Source organism: Heptranchias perlo, chromosome X (genome assembly GCF_035084215.1).
Source record: "Heptranchias perlo isolate sHepPer1 chromosome X, sHepPer1.hap1, whole genome shotgun sequence".
In the NCBI taxonomy this organism is placed as follows: Eukaryota; Metazoa; Chordata; class Chondrichthyes; order Hexanchiformes; family Hexanchidae; genus Heptranchias; species Heptranchias perlo.
The window spans coordinates 2,508,841-2,535,493 of record NC_090370.1 but is presented as its reverse complement, the minus strand read 5'-3'; the positions used below and the strand labels follow the sequence as shown (position 1 = coordinate 2,535,493).

General features: G+C 44.8%; 1 protein-coding gene across 1 annotated transcript; it reads right to left on the bottom strand.

Annotated features, from left to right (window-relative positions):
- Window positions 1–26,371, bottom strand: nemp1 (nuclear envelope integral membrane protein 1). The gene is made up of 9 exons (XM_067976463.1): window positions 26,212–26,371; window positions 21,430–21,551; window positions 15,446–15,665; window positions 14,820–14,892; window positions 10,449–10,542; window positions 9,655–9,769; window positions 7,221–7,446; window positions 5,087–5,260; window positions 1–2,599 (listed from the first exon to the last, which is right to left on the bottom strand). The coding sequence occupies exons 1-9, from the start codon at window positions 26,369–26,371 to the stop codon at window positions 2,452–2,454; spliced, it is 1,332 nt and encodes a 443-aa protein (XP_067832564.1). The 3' UTR covers window positions 1–2,451.
- Window positions 26,372–26,653: the final 282 nt, after the last annotated feature.

The window sequence follows — 26,653 nt, the reverse complement described above, 5'->3', positions numbered from 1 at the left end:
TGGTTTATTACAATTCAAAACATTTTTAATAAAATAAAATCTCAGTATATTTTCCCAACACTGAAATCAGATTTAAAACTTTATATATATTACTTGTGACGTACAATAACCAGATGGGTATTGCCAGTTACTTTTATACCTGAATTTTAATGTCATTAAAGCCACCATGATGCATACACCAATAGCAGTGTTAGATCTCATCATCTAATACACAGCAGCTCCATAGATCCCACCAAATGAGAACAGCTGTAGCAGTAAATGTTCCCTAACAAACAGCTCACATGCCATGCCAATGCTCCAGTGCTGGTTGATTTGATTTTCATTAATTACCTACATGAACATCTCAGAGTTATACAACACAGCATACACATGTTCAGCAGCACCACCATTACACTGATGGGTAAACATGGAGTAGTACCTCTTCCTTTAATTTGTTGCAGATAGCAGAGGCAAGAGTGGAATTAAATTTGTTCAAGTAAACCGTAGCTGTAAGTGAGGGAGGCAGTGTACACTCCAAGACACTGTCTCACATTGAAGTGACCAGCAGTATCCCATCTCCATCACAATTCCACTCCCAGATCAGTGCCAGGGCATTTAACAATGTAAACCGTGCCAGTGACACATCGCGGCCAGGCTGCAAAACATTTCCACGTTTTTCAGCTACCTCAAGATGTAGGAGTGCAACTCAATGAGCTCAGATAGCCTCACAATGTGGGTATCAGGCATGGCACAGCAATTCAACGAATGGAATTTTTTTTAATACTTCTCATGTCACATGTAGTTAATTCTGGCCATTCCTAAAATTGTGAACATTCTGGCTTGCAGCAGCAGTACTTGCTCTCTCTTTATAACATGAGTGCGCTTCACAATGGAACAAGAGGCAAGAGAATGTCATCTAGTAATACTGTTTAAGGAAGGGGGCAGGGGGTTGTCCAAACAGTTTCCACTCACATTTTCTTACTTCTGGGACATTGAAGCCAAAGTGTAGAGCGGATTGAAGGAGCAGAAAATAATCAAGTAAATGGTTCCACAGAAAATGAGGGGAAAATATGCCAACTATTTTAAAAAGTAACCTTGTTCTGACCCACACATTTAAAGAGTGAGTGTCACCATGAGGAACGATGCTTCCTTTTATTTTTGGTTTCTACATTTTTCTAATTGTTCAGTGAGAGCTGATAACACTGTTAGGGTTTAAGGAGATAACTGAACCTGACTTACTTTGGAGCTAATTAAGAATGGGAGATACGGTTATAAGACTGGAGATTATTCACCATAAAAAGTTTTGATTAAATTCAGCTCCCTTGCACATCAGACACCGGAACTTTTCCAGGACAGGACTCCTAACAATGTGATTAAGATAAAAATCACTCAAAAAGGGCACAAAAAGCAATGCTAATCATAATTCCTTATACTACAGTATTGAAAAGGAGTTCTGATGATGAAAGACACTCTTTGCATAGATACAAATTACACAAACATCAAAGTCTTGTGAACTTGGTAATATCACAGTAGATATAACCTGGTTTAACACTGCTGTGTAGTTAATCTTTACATTCTCAACCAAAGACACATTTAGTATAGAGTTCACAGTACAGAGGAGGGAGCATTAAAAAATAGAAAGTAAATAGTTCTTTTAAAGAAAAAAATCAAATGGCAGCAACACAACTGAGCTGCCTGAAATATGCCTTCAGTGTATGTATAGAGTTATTTAACTTGTTCAGATTTACACACTCTGTATCTAACTTTCCCACTGATAAATAGCAATAAAAAGAAAAACAGCAGTGGTGCCAGAGTTTTAAAGTCAAATTTTTTTTGTGGAAGCTAAATTTAGCTGACAAATAAAAAGACAAAAATTAAAAAGGTAAATGGTTGTTTTTGAAAGTTCAATTAGGCCGTAGAAACACTGTAAAGATGTCTAATGCTCTCCCCTTCTCTCGGTTAAAAGAATTCAGAACTGCTACCCGTGACTCTTTTGTTCCCCACCCCCATAAGATCACAGCAGCTATTGTTTCTGAACAGAGAGTAATTTGTTTCTTGGCTTCCCTGAATTCCAAGCAGTGCACCAGTAACAGGCCAGTTCTTAAAAAAATCAAGGACTGGTCAGTAAAGTCATTAAAAACCCAAAACACCCGAGAAGAGTCTGAATTCAGGGACACACCACCACAGCTTCCAGTCTTCTGGCACACTTGATCCTCGCGTTGTGGGTACTTGACTGCCATGCACATGCAGCATCAGTACCAGCACGCCTAGTCCAGTCCAGTTTGGACGCAGATCACATTTCACCGAATCAATTGCTGAGTGTATCGATGCATAGTTATGTATTTTTGATCATTTCGATAATCCAGGTGACAAGTCAACCAAGCAGTGCAAAGAGCTTCCTCCTTTATGGAAAGAGGCCTGGTCCATAAACCTCACCCAGATTGGTGAACATTTGCTATCCGAGGCCCAGTCTCAATATTCATGATCAACTTCATTGTCATAAAAACCATTGTCGTAGATCTCATCCTCTATAAACATGCCACCTAGTCCGTACTCTTGTTCGTGAACAGAAATTTCGTTGGGATTGAGGTGAGATGCCCCTTCAACAAAGTCAGCATATCTGCAGAATGAGACACAGACTCCACAATCACACCAATGTCCCAACCCCAATAGCTATTGAAAAATTCAAAAACTATTTTAAGCCAAGAGGAGCATTTTTTTCTTACAAGAAACACTTTCCCAACATTTCTAAATAATACTTTGTGCAGTTATTAAAAACACAAACTTTTGATATTTTTGGAAAGAGCATCAATTACTCACTCCCTAGAATCATCTTATCCACGAGTTATCAGAACACACTCTGGTCATTTTTTTCCCCCCTCTTTTCTCCCTCCACTCCTGAAAGCATTGACTACTGCTGGGGTATGGATCCATAGGCACCAACAGGCCTCCTGTATCCAACCAGCCACTCTTCATTTTGAGAGTCTAGATAGTGAGTGTCAGCTGGCTGCTCAACAGAGGGGCACATCACAGCCGAGCCCCGTCTTCCTCTTATTTTACATCCAGAGCTTCCAACAGGTGTGACTGGATAGCGACCAGAAGCAGAAACACTGGTTGACATTTCTTGTCCAAAGCCCAGGGCACTGAGACTAATTGTAGCACCCCTACCATCGTGCCACCCAAGATCAGCTAACACACCAGACTGAGGATCAAACCTAGGAACTTCCTGCCTGTATGATTCAGCCCCACACTCGGCAGTGCATTTGCCAACTGAACCATCAGAGGAGCCTTCAAGGTACTTTGATTGAAAAATGGATTTAACTTTTATATTAAAAAAGTGATGACAGGCCTCTCAATTAAAGCTGTAGTTTCCACAACTTTTCTGAAGCCAGAGCTTAAGCACGTTTCAGTGACAAACTACTGAGATATTAATGGAGCATCTCTTTACCATTGAGAGCGGCTCACACATTGTTTCAACACAGTTTTCAATGCATTTTATAAGTTATTTTCCAACTGGGGAACTGGGAGATGCAGTAGACCAGCATGCTATCCTTTTACCTTGGAGCAGAGATTGATGAGATAAAAGTCACTTGCTGCTCAAGAGTTCGACACAATTGGAGTTTGGGCCACTCAACCAAGTTCTTTGTGGGCTCAAATACATTGCACAAAGCTATTGAAATTTGGCACAAATCGACAATTTTGCTCAGAACAGCTCAAAGATGGTTGGTGTGGGATGAGGGAAGATTCACAATTAAGGGGAGGGGAGGGGAGGGGGATGTGGGGTGGTAATGTCCATTGTTGGAGCAGAGTAGAGGGAGCTTTACTCGGCATCAGATCCATGCTTACCTGAGATGGACGTGCATGATGCTGAAATTGGGTGGCCCAAGTAAAAAAAAACATTCCATTTCCCAGCAGCAACATCTCATTTTAATCACTACAAAAATATTTTTTGAAGATATTTTGGTGAATTCCCAAGACAAAAAAAATAATTAGGGTTTCAACACGCAACACCACAGAGTGACAGAACGTGAGCAAGTGCCAGTGACTCCCCCCATATACTGAGCTCCTCACTCAGCTGTGCAGAGGCAAGAGACTTTCTCTATTTGAGGGGGAGAAGAGAGAGGGGAAAGAGAGGAGAAAAGAATAAGAGTCTCATCGAAGGCTACTCTCACCCACCTCCTAAAGGACAGTTTCAAAAGTGGCATTCGCAGACGCCTGGGAACAGATCACCCGGGCTGTTGATGTGGGGAGAAAACGGGAGAAAATAATTGAAACACCTCAGCCACATGCTCTCCTTTTGATTTTGTTCCAATATACTTGGCATTTAAATGTGGTGCACATGATAAATACTACAGGCAGCCATTGTGGCCCTTCATTCTGGAAATTACTATACCTGAGGGATGTTCAAGTATGAATTTTTTCTGAAAACCTGACTTCCCAGACTGCAGATTTCACATTTCACCATCTATGCTGTACAACTGTGATAGATAGGTGCAAAAATGTAGCACCTCCCTAACACGAAGCACAGTGTTACACCAGGTGTATACTGCAGAGGTCAAGCAATGGCCTTAAGCAATAATTTGAATGCTTGTTTAGAGTTAACTTCAGGAGGTTTTACCCATGAGTATCCACATCCATCAGGAGAATGATCAAGTTGGGGGAAGTTCATCACAAACTCATACACGGTCCATGATAGCAGCGGGCTCGATGGGTCGGATCACCCTTTCTCATTCCATCTTTAGGCTTTTCTGGGTTTTAATTAGGAGCAAGACGCAGTGCTGATACATAACTTAATGTGCTCCAACCTGCTAAGCCACAGAGAGCGAAGAGGTGCATTTACTATCTGCAATTTCTGCACACACCCAGTTACTGCCCTTGGCTGTACAGTCAAGGGCAGATAACAAACTAAGACCCTGGTGCTTCCTTAAATGAAGAAAGCGGGTGGAATGGGAAAACCAGTTATCCAGGCTGCTCTTGCACATCTCCTGACTACCAGCTCAAGGGCAGCGGTGTGAAAGGCCCAGGAACAGGCTATCTGCCCATTCTCTCAGAGGACGGAGGAAGAAAGTGAATGCGCGAGAGGATTGAAATGGCACACAAACATTACCTCTTTGGTGTTGAAAGTCTGGACACTGTTTTCCATGCATTGAATTCGGGGCTGCTGCAGTACTTTCGCAGTTCCACCAGGGCTTTCTGTGTTTCTACTTCTCCTTGCCTCTGATATTCCTCTTCAGTTAGAAGCCGTTGGGGCTCTGGCTTGCCTCTCCATTTGAACACTTGCCTAAAATTAGAGTTTTTAGAAAATTGTGTATTTTTAGTCAGAACTCAAGTTTGTTCTTCTCTCTGGTTACAGGGCTCACCTCACGGCAACAGTCAAAACACTTTCTAAAATCTTCTCTCCACACCTCCCCTTTCAATATGTACCCCAACCCCCCTCCTTATTTCAGGAGTACAAGTTTATTATATATCTAAGAAAATTACTTGAACTTAGACAAGAACTTAGACTCAGAAAGATTAGCCTGTCAATTCCTTATGGGAATTTAAATTATTTCTTAAGTTCCCTATTCATTTAGGAACCACTACACAATCTCAAGGGCAGACAATTAACCTGTTTCCAGGCCTCCGCCAGTCTACAACCTGCCACGAGGTGTGTCCTCATCATTTTGCTTTCCTAATGCTCCAGATATGTTGTACCTAGTAGTACACCAACAAGGTTTAAGCAGCAATGCAAGCAGGACATCAGTGCAAGGTGGGGGTGTGTATGCCCATGGAAGAATTCTGAACAGTAAGGACTTACTGCCTTAGTTTCATACTTTTTTAAAAAAGCAACATTTCCAGTTATGCAGTCACTGGGTATGTAGTGAAAGCAGCACAGGACAATTCCTCGGAGCTGTTTGATGCTGGTATAAACCTACACCAGTGGTATTACACCACATGTCTGATACTGGAGCAATGAAACTCTTGGCACAGTATAAAAGGCCATATCAGGAGAAACAGCTCCCCTCTGTCAGCTAGCTCCACAGATAGGGATTATAGAATATCTAATAGCAGTACATGAGTGATGGAAATGGAGCTTTGGGATGGAAAACCAAACACATCTTTGTCCTTCCACAATCCACCTGAGGCACTAGAAGTACATCTGTGAAGAGGTGACCTTCATCCCTTCAGTTTGGGCTGAACATTTGCCCAAGTCTCAGGTGTAGGACACTGCTTTAACCTTCTGTTCCACTCAGTCCCCGGTCAATGTTTTTTTTAATAACACAACCACTCTGGTATTTCATACAGGTAATGTGTGAACTTTTGAGGTCTATTTTTCCCTTTAGAAATTGCTGATTGACCCAGTGCCTTTGGTGCTCTTCTGCCTATCTTGAGAGATCAGGAGTAAACTCCCCCCCCCCCCCCCCCCAACTATATCCAGGAGTAAAAAGGAAGGTGGTTGACTCAGACATAATAAATCCCATAAGTTTTAGGTTGTACATGTCTGCTTGTGGAAACTGCTTTTCGATAAAAGCACAAAAGTGTTGGGAGACTTGTAACAGTTCATATCAGTTCTGTTTCCACAGTGTATATGCAAAAATCATGCTGCATAATACCCCCACAGATTAATTCCTTTACTGGGAGATTCCCACTGCATAGAAGGCAAACATTCCTTCCTCTAGATGACAAACTAAGAATTTTATTTGAGAGGGAACTGGAAATCACCTTTCCCTGATCAGTTTCCCCTCTCCATTCTGAATGATAGACAGAAGCCTGGCAAATCGGCCCTCTAGAAAAGGTCCCTCCCTGAACCCCTCTACCTCCAAGACCCTCCTTAAAATCCAGCTCTTTCACCAAGCTTTGGTCACCCCTCCTAATATATCATCCTTTGGCTTGGCTTCCATTTTGTGATTACACCTCTGTGAAGCACCTTGCGACGTTTTTCTACGTTAAAAGGCGCTACATAAGCACACGTGGTTGTCTAAGTACAAAGGTAAGTTGAGACTGGGATTCAAACTCCAGTCTCCTGGTTGGTACCTCAACACTCTAGCACTGAAGTTACTGAGTCCTTTTCCAAAGCCACAGTGACAAGATATTCACTACAATAATCTGCTTTATTTTTCCCCAGTCTGTTCTGTAGCAGAATAATGCCAACCTGATGCACTGGTCCCAGAGACAGGAGCAATAAATCTGCTTTTACCCATTTTGCACGGCTAAACAGGTAGTTATTTGCTCTGAGAAGAGTTAATACATAAAACACTTACTTGTATGCAGCATATGTCCACCTAAATGGAAGCTCTAGGTTCTTGATGCAGAAAGCTACAATGATGAGCGCCAGGGCAACTTGTCGTACTTGAATACCAGAGTATATTAGTAATAGTCCAAAGAGTTGCAGGGCCCAGTTCAGCAGATTGACACTTCGCTCCTCCTCTGGTGGGCCATACTTGTAGCAAACAGCAAAACTAACGAAGCCAGCTATTGTCACATAGCCTGAAACATTAACAGCACAGGAGGAAAAACCTTCATAAAACGATTCAATGGCTGTTTCTTACAGATAATCTGCACACCAGGGCCGATATAATCTCAGCTGCAGCAAGCTATATACCAAGGGGTGGAAGGAGGCAGACAGATTCAACCAATGGGAGAGGGGAGCAGAAGAATAAAGGCGCCACACAGAGATCAGGTGCTTCCTCACTGCGAGGGAGGGAGGGAAAATAATTTTAAAAAAGGAAGGATCACCCTGGCCTCTCTCAAATACGTTCTAGCTGCCGGTGACATAAACACTGGTAGATGTGGGAGAACTGGTCACCTATCCGGCTGAGGTGTGATGTGTGACTGAGGAGACGACGAGATAGAATTTTTTTTTTTAATTTCTCAAAACTGCACTTTTTTGCCACTCCTCCTTGCACCCCTCCCTCCCTGTGTGACACACACCAGTTCCCCGGCCAAAAAAGTGGACAGAGAAAAAACACACTTAATTGCGCAGGGAAACAGTCAACCATGAAAGTCAGCAATGCCCTGCATTTGTAAATAGTTTTCAGTAGTAAGGCTGTTCTTTGAGAACTAGAACTCTGCAAGGTCAGGTTTGTTAAAATCAATTCCTGTTCCTTAAAATAACACACTTTAGGTCCACCTTTAAAATAATTTCAATCCAAAAGGTTTCAAATTCTACCGATACTAGATCTCATGTAACACTGCTCACAGTCGATGGGATGATACACTTTTATAATGACAGGCGTGTTATATCGTGCAACACACAATGTATTTTATAACATATAAACAAAACCACATACAAGATTAAGTGGTGCTGTTCGATAACCAATTTAAAAATAAACCTAGAAACAAAAAGAAAATGGATTATGCATTTTTTAAATTGCTGGAGCTTTGGGGGTTTCCGTGTTAGTCTCCAGAGGGAGGTAGAAGCAGAGCACGAATCAATCAAACTCCAAATTCTCCTCTGGAAACACAGCTCAAAATCTGATGGGGCCCATTTACTGCTCGCCTCATCCAACACGTTTTCTTTGGACATGGTGACCTCTTAGTGTACAAGGAGCAGAGGCTGAAGGTGGAAACACTAGGTACCCAGAAGTGAGAAAAAAAAAAATCAGGTACTAGCAAGAAAGTACAGGGCCTGAGTTGCGAATGTACAAAGTGGAAGTGAGGGGCACATCCAATATCTGCGCAGAGGTCTCAGGAGAGGCATCGAGGGGCACACAGCTCACGCACATGCAAAGCGCAGAAAATACCAATGAGGTGGAGACTGCCAGCTCCAGGAATGGAGCAGAACTCAATCCCCAGACCTGTGCAATGGATATTTGATGCAGGGAGTTCGAGGGTCAGATTTTCCTCTTTTGTGCTCGGGCATAAAGCATTGCAGGGTGGGGCGTGTACAAGAAACATTAGGGGGTGGGAGGATCTGATGCCTGCGATGCAGCCCGCCCGATTTTCCTTTGATTTAAATGGATGGAAAATCAGGCAGACTATGTTACAGGAGTGCGATTCCCCCCGGGGACGATTTTCCCCATGTGTTCCACCCATACAATACTCAACACACTAAACTTACCTCATTGATGTAAAGAATAATGTAATTTCTTATGTTCTAAATGTAATTCTTAAGCAACATGCCTGCTGAAATGAATTCTGCTGGGCTCCTGATTACTATCCAATGGTTCTTTCTGGAAAGTAGATGCATGCGAGCATCAAGCACAGGATTGTACTCAACTATGATATCTTGGATGGTCAAATTGCTTGGCCACACACACCATCTAGACTCCCAATGAATGGTCACTTGGGCAAGGTACCAGAGGGCTGCCGCTGCCCTTGGAATCATACCCAGCAAGAATCAGCATCTTCAGGAAAGGAGACGGGGACAGGAGAAACCACTGGGGAAATAAAGATGGTAAAATTGCAGCACGAGACTTGGCCTCAGTTTTGTCATCCAGTGATAGGAGAGAATAGTATCAGTGCCCAGGGCAGAATGTTTATTTTTGGTTGTAGACTCTGAGTTATTAGCCTCAAACAACAAGAGTACTACTCCCTTCATTCCATTAGTTCAATAGTATAAATTCACCAGTCGCAAAGTTCTATTGACAGAGTGAAAGTAGAAACGATCACATCCTGGTATCGGCTGGCTAGACTTTATTTTCAAAAAAATTCCATGTCTACCATAAATTAAATGAAAACGAAAAACAATCTTACCTAAAACATACTGCCAATACTCTCTTAGGAGAAACTGTAAATTTCTCAGTGTCACTTGGATTAGATACAGGGACACAGACCAACCTCCCACCAGCAACAAGTAGAGAGAACTTTTCTAAAAAAAAGGAAGGAAAAATTAGCAACAAGTAATTGATTTTTTTTTGGTATTCACTGAAGGCGAGGGACATCCACGCTGAATCATGGAACAGTTCTAGCACCATTCAGATGTAGAAGGAAAACTCCCACTTTCTGTCCAACTTCAGAACAGTGTCCCCAACTCGTGTACCAGTGTGAATTTTGCTCTTCATCCATACCAGCGTTCCAACAGCCTCTTAACCTGGGTTCAAATCCAACCCATTCAGATACACCTGACTCGCTGCTAGAATGGTCTAGTTCAGGCTGTCTCAACCCAGCTTGTAGTAGGCAGATATTCACAGCACAGAATTCCTCTTAATTCAGCACCAACTTGCACTAAATTTGCAATCTCGCTCAGGAGGAACACATGGATTGCTTTTATGAGGACAAAATGCACACTGGTGCAAAAGTGGTTCCTCTTTGGAAACAGGGACACAATAGAGGGACCTTCACCTTGTACCGAACCCACACTACATCTGGAAACACAATGCTGACAGCAGTTACAAAAATTGGAAAAGTATTCAATTGCCCACCACGGACATTCATCACCTCAAGTGCCAAAAAACGCAGCTACTTTACAAGGTCCTGCTCACGAAACAGGGTGGAAAAACAGAAATGAGTCCATTTCTCACACTAGGAAAAAACTCTTACCGACCTACCTTGGGTAGAAAACGAGACAGGACAAAGATGAGAATGATGAGTGAAGCCAATACTCCCAAACTCATTCCTGATGTATAGAAAAAAAGCTGACTCCTGAAAGGAAAAATATATCAAATACATTTCACACTTTTCATTGCTTTTTTTAAAAAAGAGCAGCGTCACCATGAGAACACAACCTCTCCTTCCCCACTCTCCCTGGCACCAAGCTGGTATCTTCTACAAAACTGAAAAGCTCAGCGAAGAGAGGCACAAATTATGCCGGACCTCCAGCTCAACTAATTACAGATCCAACACTTAAAAATACCTGCCCTCCTTTTTAAAAAGTTATTTTAAATGGGGCAAGATGGAAGGAGCAGAGGACAGGGGAAGTAGGAGAAGACAGCTCGTCGTTGCAAAGGTGAGTCTGGAGGTTGTCTTCACCCTCCAGGATATTGATGAGGAGAGGGGGACACAGTAGATTTTGGATGATCAAGCCAGATCAATTGGTGGACAACTAACATAGGAACAGGAGTAGGCCATTCAGCCCCTCGAGCCTATTCCGCCATTCAGTTAGATCATGGCTGGTCTGTTTCTTAACTCCATCCACCCGCCTTGGTTCCGTAATCCTTAATACCCTTGGCCTAACAAAAATCTATCGATCTCAGTTTTGAAATTTTCAATTGACCCCTGGCCTCATCAACTTTTTGGGGGAGAGTTTTCCAGATTTCCACTCCCCTTTGTGTGAAGAAGTGCTTCCTGACATCACCCCTGAACGGCCTGGCTCTAATTTTAAGGTTATGCCCCCTTGTTCTGAACTCCCGCCAGAGGAAATAGTTTCTCTCTATCGACCCTATCAAATCCTTTAATCATCTTAAACACTTCAATTAGATCACCCCTTAATCTTCTATACACAAGGGAATACAAGCCTAGTCTATGCAACCCGTCCTCATAATTTAACCCTTTTAGTCCCGGTATCATTCTGGTGAATCTGCGCTGCACCCACTCCAAGGCCAATATACCCTTCCTGAGGTGCGGTGCCCAGAACTGAATGCAGTAACTCCAGGTGGCATCTGACCAGAGCTTTATATAACTGGAACATAACTTCCACCCCTCTGTATTCCAGCCCTCGAGATAAAGGCCAACATTCCATTGACCTTTTTAAACTATTTTTTGTACCTGTCCACTAGCTTTTAGTGATTTCTGTACTTGGACCCCTAAATCTCTCTGCTCATCCACAGTTCCCAGCTTCTCGCCATTTAGAAAATACTCTGATCTTTCTTAGGTCCAAAGTGGATGACCTCACACTTTCTCATGTAGAACTCCATCTGCCACAGTTTTGCCCACTCACCTGATCTATTAATGTCCCTTTGCAACATTCTGCTCCCATCTACATTATTTACTCTGCCACCTAACTTAAGTGTTGTCAACAAACTTAGATATATGGCTCTCTATTCCTTCATCCAAGTCATTTATAAATACAGTGAAAAGCTGTGGCCCAGGCACCGATCCCTGGGGGACACCACTAGTCACATTCTGCCAATTTGAGTACATACCCATTATCCCTACTCTCTATCTCCTACCACCTAACCAATTCCCTACCCATGCCAATAGGTTGCTTCCAATTCCATATGCTCTCATTTTTGTAAACAATCTCTTATGTGGAACTTTGTCAAATGCCTTCTGGAACTCCATATAAATAATATCCATATCTAACATGTTAGTTACCTCTTCAAAAAAATCAACTAGGTTTGTTAAACATGACTTACCCATTACAAATCCACACTGGCTCTCTCTGATCAGCTTATATTTGTCCAAGTGCTCACTCTGTCCCTAATAATAGATTCAAGTAACTTCCCCATAACTGATGTTAGGCTAAAAGGCCTATATTTTCCTAGTTTATAGTTGTAATTGATAACTTTAATTTATTACTGATTATTTACTTCTATTTATTATTTATGTATACCAGATATTAATTTAATGCTATTTGGGTCCCTTTAATGTTGGTATCTGCCACTTAGTTTATTTTATCCCTTTAGATATGATGAATTACTCTGATTTATTTATTTATATCTTTACTTATTTAACTTTTATTTAGGTTTAATAGTTTAGAAAGTGTATAATAAATGAAGTACTTAGCTGAATTCCTGAGGTTCTGCTGCTCCCTCCTCCACTTGCCTATGATGTCACTTTTTGAATTTATCCCCACCTGGTTTATGCGTCGCTTTTAAACGCTCCACTCTCCCGACGTGCTTTGCTGCACTGCTGCTGCTGCCTGGTTTATGCACTGCTTTTAAACGCTCCACTCTCCCGACGTGCTTTGCTGCACTGCTGCTGCTGCCTGGTTTATGCACTGCTTTTAAACGCTCCACTCTCCCGACGTGCTTTGCTGCACCACTGCTGCTGCCTGGTTTATGCACTGCTTTTAAACGCTCCGCTCTCCCGACATGCTTTGCTGCACCACTGCTGCTGCCTGGTTTATGCACTGCTTTTAAACGCTCCACTCTCCCGACGTGTTTTGCTGCACTGCTGCTGCTGCCTGGTTTATGCACTGCTTTTAAACGCTCCGCTCTCCTGACGTGCTTTGCTGCACTGCTGCCTGGTTTGCGCTGCTTTTAAACGCTCCACTCTCCCGACATGCTTTGCTGCGCTGCTGCTGCCTGGTTTATGCGTTTCTTTTAAACGCTCCACTCTCCCGACATGCTTTGCTGCACTGCTGCTGCTGCCTGGTTTATGCGTTTCTTTTAAATGCTCCACTCTCCCAACGTGCTTTGCTGCACTGCTGCTGCTGCTGCTGCCTGGTTTATGCGCTGCTTTTAAACGCTCCGCTCTCTCGGTGAGCTTTGCTGCACCACTGCTGCTGCCTGGTTTACGCTGCTTTTAAACGCTCCGCTCTCCTGACGTGCTTTGCTGCACCACTGCTGTTGCCTGGTTTGCGCTGCTTTTAAACACTCCACTCTCCCGACATGCTTTGCTGCACTGCTGCTGCTGCTTGGTTTATGCGTTGCTTTTAAACACTCCACTCTCCCGACGTGCTTTGCTGCACTGCTGCTGCCTGGTTTATGTGTTGCTTTTAAACGCTTTGCTCTTCCAACATGCTTTGCTGCACTGCTGCCTGGTTTACACTGCTTTTAAATGCTCCGCTCTCCCAACGTGCTTTGCTGCACTGCTGCTGCCTGGTTTATGCACTGCTTTTAAACGCTCCGCTCTCCGGACGTGCTTTGCTGCACCACTGCTGCTGCCTGGTTTATGCTGCTTTTAAACGCTCTGCTCTCCTGACGTGCTTTGCTGCACTGCTGCTGCCGCCTGGTTTATGCGCTGCTTTTAAACGCTCTGCACTCCCAACGTGCTTTGCTGCACTGCTGCTGCCTGGTTTACGCTGTTTTTAAACGCTCCACTGCTGCTGCTGCCTGGTTTATGCGTCGCTTTTAAACTCTCTGCTCTCCCGACATGCTTTGCTGCACTGCTGCTGCTGCTGCCTGGTTTATGCACTGCTTTTAAACGCTTTGCTCTCCCGACGTGCTTTGCTGCACTGCTGTTGCCTGGTTTATGCGCTGCTTTTAAATGCTCTGCACCAGGCCAGCTAAGCACAAGGTGCGCTCCACCTTGTGACCTTTAGATTTAAGGAAGCAGAGATGAGAATTATACCAGAGAAACAGTGGAGGTGTGAGACAGTAAGGGCTTAGAGAGCACAAGGGCATTAAAGGCAGAGGCAAGGGAGATGCTGAGCAGGTTGAGTGCAGCGGCTGTGTTAAGGTGGATGGAGAGCCAGAGAGGAAGAAGTTAGGAATCTGAAAGAGTGTTGGAAGGGGGGGTGCTGGGGGAACACATTTCCCAGGGGCAGAGGGTGAATGAAGAGGGGTTTGAAGCAGGCAGAACAACGTGGTGGTTAATGGAAATGAGGAAGTGGTCGAGATGGCTTTGGTGAAGACAGAAACTTCAGAGGTGGTAATCTCTCTCTCTCTATGACTACTTTGAGCTGGTGGCCGTGTGTGGGAGTTTACGTTGGGGGGGGGGGGGCTCACATGTAACAGTATTTGCAATATTTTCAAAGGCCAACACTTCTCCTTCCCTCGCCTTCCTCAAAATTTGAAGAAAAAAAAGACAGATCTGAATCTGCAAACCTGCTCGCACTGGCATAGGACTTACAGCAAAGGTGTCTGTCAGAACAAGATTCTATCAAATATAAAGCGAGATATTCCAGCCCTTTCTAGGATACTTTAAAATTAATACTGATGAAAATGGAGGACAACGAATTTCTTTCTGAAAGGCCCTGCCCAAAACATTAATCAGTCTGTTCTCTCCACAGATGCTGGCTAACGTGATGCGTGTCCAGCATTTTCCACTTTATTTGGCTGCACAATAATATTTTGTCCCTTCCTTCACCATCTTACCTGCTTAAGGTTTCAGCATAAAAAAACAGCAGCAGCCCGAAAGTGAAGATGAGGATCAGCTGCGGATCGAGACCTGTAAACAATAGGTCAGGATAAGAAGGATACACAAATCTACCCAACAGCACACAGAAAAAGTTCAACAAATTTAGGGACATAATGAAATTCAACCAGAAAGGAATAAAAAACAGCCCAGCTTCCTTCTCATTTCTTAAAAAAAAAGGACAAAGTGCTCGAATGACTCAGTTGGTAAGTACAGTCCCGGTGCAATATTGAAGGTACAAAGCTCGACCGTTGGTCTGTACTGAACTAGCCAGTTGCTTTTTTTTTAAAGTACATACGTGGGGACATCAAGCTCAGCTGCAACAGCCTCCACAGTCAGTCAAATAGCCAGCTAACACGCACACGTGAAGAATGGCCACTTGGGCAAGGTAGTGGAGGGGGCTGGAGTCGGTGGGCTGTAACTCAAGTACAATTCAGCAGCAGAGGGTTGAAAAATCAGAACCACTGCAGGCAGCCTAGAGGTGTAATACATTCACTTACTACACCACAGACTGGAGACCTGACAACACATCTCAGTCAATCAACGCAATGCCATTTATGAGGGATTAAATTGATTAAAAACTCACGTCGTGTCAACAGGACCTCATAAGACCTTGCACTGCTCGGTTCCACTTTAAAGCAGGTTTTGTTGCTAAACAGGTCGACGTTAATGTAAGTTTCATTCACTTTCTCCTTTAACATGGATGTCACCGACTCCACGATCCAACTCCACACCCCTGGGGCTTCCAGCTCCATTTCATCATCCGCTTGCTTTATTTTAAATTTCTCAGAGCTCTTCACTCGGATCTGAAGAGGTAAATAAAGGAACAGTCACCAATAGTACAGCAAACACATGTCCAACAGGACTATAGATTACAAGCATTCCATGTGTTCAAATAAAGGACGACACACCATTACTACAAGTTAGTATTGAGTCAGAATTTATACCCAGCACTCCTGAAGACATTGGTTTTAAGGTTTATATGAAGAGTGAAATAGTCTGTTACACTCATTGCTCAGAATTTCTAAAAATGTTTGAATCACTTCACTCTGATGACCCTTTGGGAACTTACAGTTTAATGTGACTTTTCAACAAAGTCACCGCTCTTTCAATTAGGAAAGTTTAATTGAATATGGCACAAAAATAAAAATTGGTTGAACATTAAGTGGGTGCTTGAAGATTGTGCAGATTGAGGTATCATACATTAGAAGCTCGTGTGTATGTAAATCACAGATGTACACAAGCAATTTCTCCTTCTGGCACAACCACAACTTCTCCCAGCCCATCCTGGCACAATCACAAGCTCTCAGTGCCTCCCTCAGCCGATTCTCAGCACAAACTCAACCTCACGCCACTTCCCCTACCCCATCCTGGTATAACCACAACTGTTTGCCACTTCCTGCCCACTGGTGCAGTAGAATAATTAACTTACTCTGACTGTCCCCCTCCCCCTCCAAAGTGCAACACCACATTTCCCTACCAAAACTCAAAAGCTGATGAATGTTCATCAATTAAACAGATCAAAATAATTGGTCAGCATTCTTTTCAGTGGTTGAGAATTCTGCCTGCCTATGTCCAGGTCCTGAACAAACTATTAAAATGAGCACCATAGTAGGTACAGCACAGGAGGAGGCCATTTGGCCCATCGTGCCTGTGCCGGCTCTTGGAAAGAGCTAGCCGTTTAATCCCATTCCCCCGCTCTTTCCCCACAGCCCTGTAAATTTTTTCCCTTCAAGTATTTATCCAATTCCCCTTTTGAAAGTTATTATTGAATCTGCTTCCACCACCCTTTCAGGCAGTACATTCCAGATCATCACAACTCGCTGCGTAAAATAATGTCTCACGTCACCTCTGGCTCTTTTGCCAATCACCTTAAATCTGTATCCTCTGGTTACCAACCCTTCTGCAACTGGAAACAGTTTCTCCTTATTTACCCTATCAAAACCCTTCATGATTTTGAACACCTCTATCAAATCTCCCCTTAACCTTCTCTGTTCCAAGGAGAACAACCCCAGCTTCTCCAGTCTCTCCACATAACTGAAGTCCCTCATCCCTGGCACTATTCTAGTAAATCTCTTCTGCACCCTCTCTAAGGCCTTGACATCCTTCCTAAAGTGTGGTGCCCAGAATTGGACACAATACTCTAGCGGAGGCCTAACCAGTGTTTTATAAAGGTTTAGCATAACTTCCTTGCTTTTGTACTCTATGCTGCTCCCATAGGCTTTTTGTTAAAAAAAAGCCTTCTCAACTTGTCCTGCCACATTCAAAGATTTGTGTATGTGCACCCCCAGGTCTCTCCGTACCATTTAGTTTATATTGCCTCTCCTCATTTTTCCTACCAAAATGCATCACCTCACACTTTTGCAGGAAGGAGGCAGATAGAAAAGCAGAATGGACAAGTGTGATGGAACTAGCTGTGGCAGAAATTGGCGTGACAGGAAAGTGTCACAGGAAGTGAGACATTTACAGGAAATATGCACATATGCAAGACTTTTAATATGTTACATAAATAAATGATAAGATTAGATCAATGGACTGTATTGGGGAGTGAGCAGATAGGATCTTCGTCTTAGCTCCACTTCTGATTAGGACATGCTGAGCATCATCCACCAGCAGGGACAGCTAAGAACCCAATCCATATAAATCTGTGAGCAATATTACAGGAAATCCACTAATATCAGTAAAAAGCAATGAGCAATAGATTTGTATGTTGCCACACATTATCCACCACTGGAGGTCGCTACAGCACCAACACAACCAAAGGCCATAGAAAAGTTCGGTTCAGTTGATTCATGTACTCTGCTATGCATTTAGATTCTGACTATGTAGCCAGTGCTGAGACTTTGCTGGACACTGTTTAACAGGTAGCTAGAACAACACAAACATTTAAAGAGGCAGCCATGTGCATCAAAATGTGAACCAGAGATTGGTCCCTTTATTAATATATTTTAATAAGTATATACACGCACACATCTATTATTAAAGGTCTTGCATACAGTGTGCTCTTCCTTCCTGTAACACTTTCCTGTCACTATTTCTGTCATGCTTATTCCATTATAACTGTTACACTTAAACTTACCTATTTATTACACTTATCTGAGTCCTCATAGCTCAATCTCCAAAGTAGATGGCCCTCTGTTCTCAGTGCCACCAGCCTGAGACCAGCAGAAATTGGGCCTTTTACCTGGTATTCCCTCCTACCACCTCTCCCTCAGCCCTCCCCCGAGGGAGATGTTACCCCTCCCATGCTCTCCTGTTGCCTCATGCTGCTCCCAGACGAGCCCCAAGCACCTGTGCCATTCTTCTCACCCCACTGCTGTAGCCTCATTTACTAAGATAGTAAAAGCAAAGGAAGTACTTTAGAAAACTTAAAGCACGTTCCTGGGTCACAGCTGGGAATGCAGCCGTAAAATTTCAGCAGTTACGGGCAGGCAGGATTCCCCTACAGTATAAGTGCATTCAGAACTTGAAATAACAAAGGTTCCCCAGTTGAAGTGCTAGCTGTGGCTCAGTTGGTTTCCTAGATTACAACAGTGACTACACTTCAAAAGTACTTCATTGGTTGTAAAACCCTTTGGGAAGTCTTGAGGTCATGAAAGGCACTATATAAATGCAAGTCTTTCTTTTCTTTAGCGCTGGGAAAGCACTGTTCTAAAACTTTGAAGGAGGAGGGAGAGAATACATGAAGGATTACAGCTTTTCTCACAAAATTATAGACATAATTTGAACCTACAAACACCAAGTATCCCATATTTTGTAATAAAAATTCAATTTTACTTATTTAATCACCATAAATCAGGGCCCTAATATATTTAATGTTACACAGCACAAAAACAACCGTTCCTCTGACTCAGTGAGAAACACGGGAATTCCACTAGTTCCTGCTCGCTATCTGAATTTCCCTCTCTCATGAAGGGCCTTGGGATGCTTTGTTACAATAAAAGCAGTGCAAGAAGTTTGTTGAAGTGCTGCTCTAACATTCGAGTATAAAAGTACATTAGTCCAACAAAAGAAAGAGGCAGTTGCCAAGTGAGTGACAGCTGTGTTGATTCCAGCATACGGCAGGTACCGTGAACTTCAAACATCACGCCCAAAATTCCAGGGAATGCTGCATGCCTGACATTTAACCTGTCTTTACATAGATTACTGGCCACTACTACCAGCATTGATGAGGCACCTTATCAAATCTAAATATCTCAAGAACTTCAGACAGTTAACTACTTTTGAAGTGCAGTGACTTCTGTAAGCAAAGTTCTGAACCTCTGGATACAAACAGACAAATTGAGGTCTCTCATAATGTATCCCTGTGTTGGTAGATATGCTGTCGTGCATCAATGAAGCCACAAAAGGCAATGCTCATCTCGATCTGATATTCGTGAACAGCCCAGAAAATGTACCCCCGAGGGTCAACAGTCACAGGATGATAAAGTTTAACACGATCGGGAAGTCAGAGATACTCAAGACCTTTCAAAAGGGCTAAATTTAATGAAATAAAGGAACTAAAGCCAAACAGATTAGGAGAGATTGTTCCACACTTCAGCAGAAAACAAATGGAACACCTTTAAAAAGGTATAATGCTGAGCATGCAGGATAAATACATTCCAAAAACCAACAAGCTCAGACTAAACAAACGTGGCCTTAAATAGATCAGCAAACAAATTTAAAGTAAGATAGAGGAGAATGGAATGTACAAATCCTTTGGGGAGAAAGGAGAAGGGGAGCACTGGGACGAATACAAGAAATTGCAGAAACATGTTAAAAAGGTGATCAGAGGCGGAGATATACCTGGGAATAAATAAGCGTGGTAGCTCAGGTCAAGCATAACAGTAAAACAAAATCTTCCAGTACCACAACCGCTAGAGGGCAGTCAGATAATTGATCAGATATTAATTTTCTGTTGTATTTTATTGTTATATCTTAATTTGGTACAGCAACAGATAATACAACAAAATTAAATAATGATGCATGTAGGTTACGATGGGAGGTCCAGAGTTTTGGATTCATTATAGTCAGAACGCAAAAAAACTTTCACATTACACACTAAAGCGTGGGCTCACGTCAAAACATACAGCAGCTAGTGCAAACCACCACAATGCTGTGGGTGGGTTAAGAAAGGAAGTTCTGAAGCAATGGGGATTTTTGTGCAGCAGTAAAGGGAGATCCCACAAATTTGTTTTCATCAGAGCAACACTCCCATTTTAACCCCTGCCCCATTTCCCAAACATGTTCTAAACACTATGCAGAGTTAGGGGTGCAGCACGCCCCAGGACCTTAGGGACGATCATATGAAAAAATGTAAAACTGGTTTTGTGATCTCCTGAATTTCTCAGCTAAAGAAAGGCTTGGAAGCCCAGTTTAGTAGACTTACTGATCCTTGTGCAATTTCATTGAGTGCTTGACCCCCAAATTCATCATGGAAACTCTAACTAAGGGACAGCAGGGATGTGGGCGTGGATGAATATTGCAAAACCATTTATATCTGCACAAGGGATATCTTGCAGGGGTGCACAGGGAATTTTAAATCATCCTTCGTGCCCCTCCCCACCCCTGTACAAAAGATCTAGATTATTTGTGACAAGAATATTTTTGTGGATCAGGTCACTGATAAATGCAAATATATTTTTAAATCACAAATTAGCACAGGCATGATGAGCAGAATGGCTTCCTTCTGTGCTGAATCCTACTATGATACTACGATATCAACAGTTCTACAGAGTTCAGGAATTTTGCTCGATGACCTTCGGGGATCAGGGCGTGTTTATACAGAACTTTCTCTCAGAAGATTAAACGGGTGGGGTAGAGTCGATGATAAGGTAGAGCGTACACAAGGTGTAGAAGGAGCGGGTTTGATAGACTGAATGGCCTATTCTCACTCCATGGTTTCTTATGCCTTTAAACAGTGGCTGCTTTTGGCAGCACTGCATTAAAATGCAGCCAACACCAAGATTCACAGAATTATGTCAAGAGCGTGTCTGCCACTAGAAACAACCATTACATCCCTAGTGTGGCTTTTGGTGCTGAGCAGAGTGCGTACGCAGCAACTTTCATTGCAGTACACAAGGAGAGCATGAACTGCACAGGCAGAGACTCAATACTGACAGGCAGCATAGTGCTGCAAACTACATGTGGTGATCTGGCAAACACAAACACTAAGAGAGACGACATAGACAGAGTGTAAGAAACAGAGAAAGAGGAGAAAACTAAAAAAGCAGAGTCTAGAGAGTGAGAATACAGAGAAAATCCAAAGCAAAGGGAAAAACAGTCAAACAAAACGCTATAATCTCAAACGAAACGCTATAATCTTTCTTTTGTGTTCTCCATTTCCTCTCCCCGCACCACACTAGCATCTTCCCAAGGAATCTGGAACACATGGACAATTGCAGGAGAAAAACCACAATCTAACGCTACAGCACAGTTTATTGGAGCTCCAGAACAGTACATCACCAGTCCATCCCCCACCCCTTCCAGATGATGATTCTTCAAAGAAAAGATGAGGTACAGTGTAGTGGCCCACCTCCCATCGAACAGGTTTACAGTCTGGGCAGCTGCAAAGCCTGGACTTCCTCTTACCTGAATCCGGGTCCAAATCTCTCTCCATCCAGGTACCAGAACGTTCTCAAAGCAAAAGTTCTTCTGTTTAGAGAAGAGATGGGCACTGCCTTCCATAATGTAGGTAATGTGGCTGTTTCCTCCTGTTAATAAATGTTCCAACAACAAAAACAAAAGTTAGTAAACAATCACCAACTGAACATCCTGATGGTTGATTCTGTAAAACATCCCTATTGTTCTGGGCGTTCAGATGCCCACGACACCAGAGCACTGGGGCATTCAACGTGGCGTCCATGCCGCTCCTACTGAGCCGTTCCCCAAGGGGGAGGAAAGGTGAGAGGGCACAGATTCCAATCTCAGCCCAGTCAAAGATGGGGACAGAGCTAACCAGACAGAAGAGTCCATTCCACTTCAAAGTGGCCTCCTAGCATCTCAATACACAGAGCACCATCATCAGCACCATCTTGAAAACCAATGCCAGAACAGATAGAGAGACAAGGAAACACAAAGAAGGGATTCAAGGAGAAAACTACTTTTTGTGCAGAACTGCAATATCTTGTTAACATATGCTCAATAAAAGCTCCTCGGTTTAGGCTCCGAGTTCCCCTTTTGAATCCTAGCAAGTTACTTGGGAAAAGTTATCAGAAAGAAAACAAAAGCTGACAAAACACACGGAGACTTCTCTTCCAAAGTCATTGCAGCAGTTTGCAAACAAAGAATGTTTTTTTGCAAGTTATTTTCTACTCTCTGGCTGGAGCACGGGCAAGCCTGCTTCCTGGCCCCACCAATGCTCTTCTGAACCAAAGCTGAGCAAGTGCATCAATGACCTGGAATGACTCGAACCCCCCATCTTCCCTCCCTCCATGCGGGAAAGTGCCATTTACTACTTCCCTACAGCAGTGGCAGCTCAACATATGGGAAGGGCAAAAACCAGCATCCCATCATTTCATGACAATGCACACTGGTGCTTGGAGTGCAGTGGGGAGAAAGAGAATCATTTCATTCACTTTATGTCGAAACATTGTGAATGTATTCAAAGAAAACAGGTTTATAATATCACTTTTTCTCTGCGGCTTCATTTTGTTGTTAGACTCCTTTTAAACAACTTATACTTATATAAAGCCCCTCATGTACAGCAACATCTCCGAACACTTTAACAAGAGAAAGAGGGCTCTATCAAGGAGACGGGAAAGATTGGCGGTGGGGGGGGGGCGGAAAGAGAGGCAGAGGGAAAAATAAATTAATGTACAATCAGAGAATTTTTAGGTCCTCGAAGGCAGAGAAAGTATTTTAAAGGAGAGTTCCAAAGTGCAGCAGCTGAAAGGTGAGTCCCCAATGGTGGAGTGGGGGTCCAGTGGTAATCCAGAGTCTGGGGAGGTGAGGGGGTCCAGTGGTAATCCAGAGTCTGGGGAGGTGAGGGGGCCCAGTGGTAACCCAGAGTCTGGGGAGGTGAGGGGGCCCAGTGGTAACCCAGAGTCTGGGGAGGTGAGGGGGCCCAGTGGTAACCCAGAGTCTGGGGAGGTGAGGGGGCCCAGTGGTAACCCAGAGTCTGGGGAGGTGAGGGGGCCCAGTGGTAACCCAGAGTCTGGGGAGGTGAGGGGGGCCCAGTGGTAATCCAGAGTCTGGGGAGGTGAGGGGGCCCAGTGGTAATCCAGAGTCTGGGGAGGTGAGGGGGCCCAGTGGTAATCCAGAGTCTGGGGAGGTGAGGGGGCGCAGTGGTAACCCAGAGTCTGGGGAGGTGAGGGGGCCCAGTGGTAATCCAGAGTCTGGGGAGGTGAGGGGGCCCAGTGGTAATCCAGAGCCTGGGGAGGTGAGGGGGGCCCAGTGGTAATCCAGAGTCTGGGGAGGTGAGGGGGCGCAGTGGTAACCCAGAGTCTGGGGAGGTGAGGGGGCCCAGTGGTAACCCAGAGTCTGGGGAGGTGAGGGGGCGCAGTGGTAACCCAGAGTCTGGGGAGGTGAGGGGGCCCAGTGGTAATCCAGAGTCTGGGGAGGTGAGGGGGCCCAGTGGTAATCCAGAGCCTGGGGAGGTGAGGGGGGCCCAGTGGTAATCCAGAGTCTGGGGAGGTGAGGGGGCGCAGTGGTAACCCAGAGTCTGGGGAGGTGAGGGGGCCCAGTGGTAATCCAGAGTCTGGGGAGGTGAGGGGGCCCAGTGGTAATCCAGAGTCTGGGGAGGTGAGGGGGCCCAGTGGTAATCCAGAGTCTGGGGAGGTGAGGGGGCCCAGTGGTAACCCAGAGTCTGGGGAGGTGAGGGGGCCCAGTGGTAACCCAGAGTCTGGGGAGGTGAGGGGGCCCAGTGGTAACCCAGAGTCTGGGGAGGTGAGGGGGCCCAGTGGTAATCCAGAGTCTGGGGAGGTGAGGGGGCCCAGTGGTAATCCAGAGTCTGGGGAGGTGAGGGGGTCCAGTGGTAACCCAGAGTCTGGGGAGGTGAGGGGGCCCAGTGGTAACCCAGAGTCTGGGGAGGTGAGGGGGCCCAGTGGTAATCCAGAGTCTGGGGAGGTGAGGGGGCCCAGTGGTAATCCAGAGTCTGGGGAGGTGAGGGGGCCCAGTGGTAATCCAGAGTCTGGGGAGGTGAGGGGGCCCAGTGGTAACCCAGAGTCTGGGGAGGTGAGGGGGCCCAGTGGTAACCCAGAGCCTGGGGAGGTGAGGGGGCCCAGTGGTAATCCAGAGTCTGGGGAGGTGAGGGGGGCCCAGTGGTAATCCAGAGTCTGGGGAGGTGAGGGGGCCCAGTGCTAATCCAGAGTCTGGGGAGGTGAGGGGGCCCAGTGGTAACCCAGAGTCAGGGGAGGTGAGGGGGCGCAGTGGTAACCCAGAGTCTGGGGAGGTGAGGGGGCCCAGTGGTAACCCAGAGTCTGGGGAGGTGAGGGGGCCCAGTGGTAACCCAGAGCCTGGGGAGGTGAGGGGGCCCAGTGGTAATCCAGAGCCTGGGGAGGTGAGGGGGGCCCAGTGGTAATCCAGAGTCTGGGGAGGTGAGGGGGCCCAATGGTAATCCAGAGTCTGGGGAGGTGAGGGGGCCCAGTCGTAACCCAGAGTCTGGGGAGGTGAGGGGGCCCAGTGGTAGTCCAGAATTTGGCATCATCAGCAGACTCCATGCCAGTCGATGATGTCGCTGATTTTTAACTTGTGGGTAAAAGGGGACTGTGGTTGGAGACCTGAGGCATGGTACGAGTGACCATAAAGACACAAAGCAGCATTTAAGGATACATAGCAGCTCTGTTGGATCAGATAGGAATGGAACCAAGAAAGTAATGCTACGAAATTGGGCTGTGAAGGACAATGGAGTAGTCAACAATGTCAAAGGTGGCAGAAAGGTTGAGGAAGGACAAGTCATAACTGCAATCATACAGGCCATGGGCTAGTTAGATCAAATATTGCTCATGACATGCACCATTCCTTGCCAATAAGCTAGCCTTTTGCTCCCATATTTCTACCTCTGTTGTTCAGTGTGTGTTAACAGCCTGGGTGATTTTCCTACCCTGTGGAGAAGCACCTGGGCACTGCTTTACACCTCCCTACTGTAGCATGACTGGGAAGGCCCACCCATGGAATATCACGGGCAAGAATCCATGTCGTACTACACAATGCCATCAGTTTGAGCACGATACTTTGCAAAATCACACAGATCAAATCACCCTCTCAAAGTGAAGCCTTTTTAATATGTGACAAAAAGCAACTTAAAAATTGGATATGGGGGTATAACACAGTTTATTGCCCATCCCTAATTGCCCTTGAGAAGGTGGCAGCTCACCACCACCTTCTCAAGGGCAATTAGGGATGGGCAATAAATGCCAGCCTCACCAGCAACGCCCACATCCCATGAACGAATAAAAAAATTTGGACGCTCATTGAAATCGGAAGCTTATGAATAGAATTGGGGTTACATTTTTTTTTACTATAAAAAGGTACACAAAGAGTTCACATTTTCGTCACTGAAATCTATGACGAGAAACAAATGGGAGATTTGAAGTCTGATCAAGTTACTAAAACTGAATGGTCAACTTCCAAGTGATTAGAATACATACTTGCAATCTACAGCACCTTACTACATCACTCAAAGCCCATGTCAGGTACTTCCAAGTGTAGTAACTGTTATGTAAGAAAACATGTCAGCCATTTTGCCCCAGCAACATCCCACAAACGGCAATGAGATGACCAATTAATCTGTTTCTAGTGGTGTCGGTTAAGGGAGGAATGTTGGCCAATTCACTGGGAGAATTCCCTGCTTTTCCTGAACCACAGGAGCAGGCACACATGGCCCCAATGTAACATATCAGAAGGACAGCACCTCCAACAGTGCAGCTGTCGGTCAGCACCACACCAGAGTGCCAACTCCAAGAGTAGGACTTAAACCCACAACTTGTGGCTCAGAAGGCAATTGCACCAAATAAGCGATCCTGAGCCATTTACAAGTTCCAGGTTTGATCCCTGGTCTGAGCTGAGTTACCTCATTTTATCCAGGGTGGCAGCAGATTTCCTGATCACCATCCAGTGACCCTCTGCTGGAAAGTGTGTGTAGGTGGGTGCCAGGATACCCCCTAAAATGGTCAAAGAACTTGCCAACACTGCCTCTCTACAAGCAGAATGGTCACTAAGGCTAAGGTACTACAAAGTGTCTAACACCCGTGGATTGCACCCAGCCACAGGCAGCAACTGGGGGAGGAGAGAAAACTGGCAGATAATAAAGGCCCGGGCACAGGGACTGTGTATCCTGAGTGAAACTATCAGCAGCCTCGGTGCCGGCTTCTCCACGGCCGCCGGCATCACCTCAAAACTTTTCCGCCACTACAGAACCTTCCCTTTCCGTACCTGGGGCCGCCGCCGCCGCACAAATCGTGACTAAAAACAAATAAGCCGCCGAAATGAGCAACACGCGCCGGTCTTTCAGCAGCAAAACTCCGTTACAATTCATTCCTCCCGCCATCACCAACCCAGGCCTAACAGACGTGACGCTGCAGCCTAACTTCATTTAGACATGTGTCCCACAGCTGATTGACAGGATTACCCGCCAATCACGAACTCCTCTCCCTTCACATCTACCGGCCGAATATCGTATCAGCCAATAGAAACGAAACGGAGGTGGGACTTCCTGGTTTAAACGCTTTGCTGGAATACAACCTGTCTTGATCGTATGAGGAGGAGGGGACAAAGGAGTGAGTGACACTAGCAACTGCAAGAAGTTTTAAAGGTATAAAACAAGAAAAGTATGAATTTTATTTGTTTCCCATTTCTCTTCTGAAGGAACTAACTC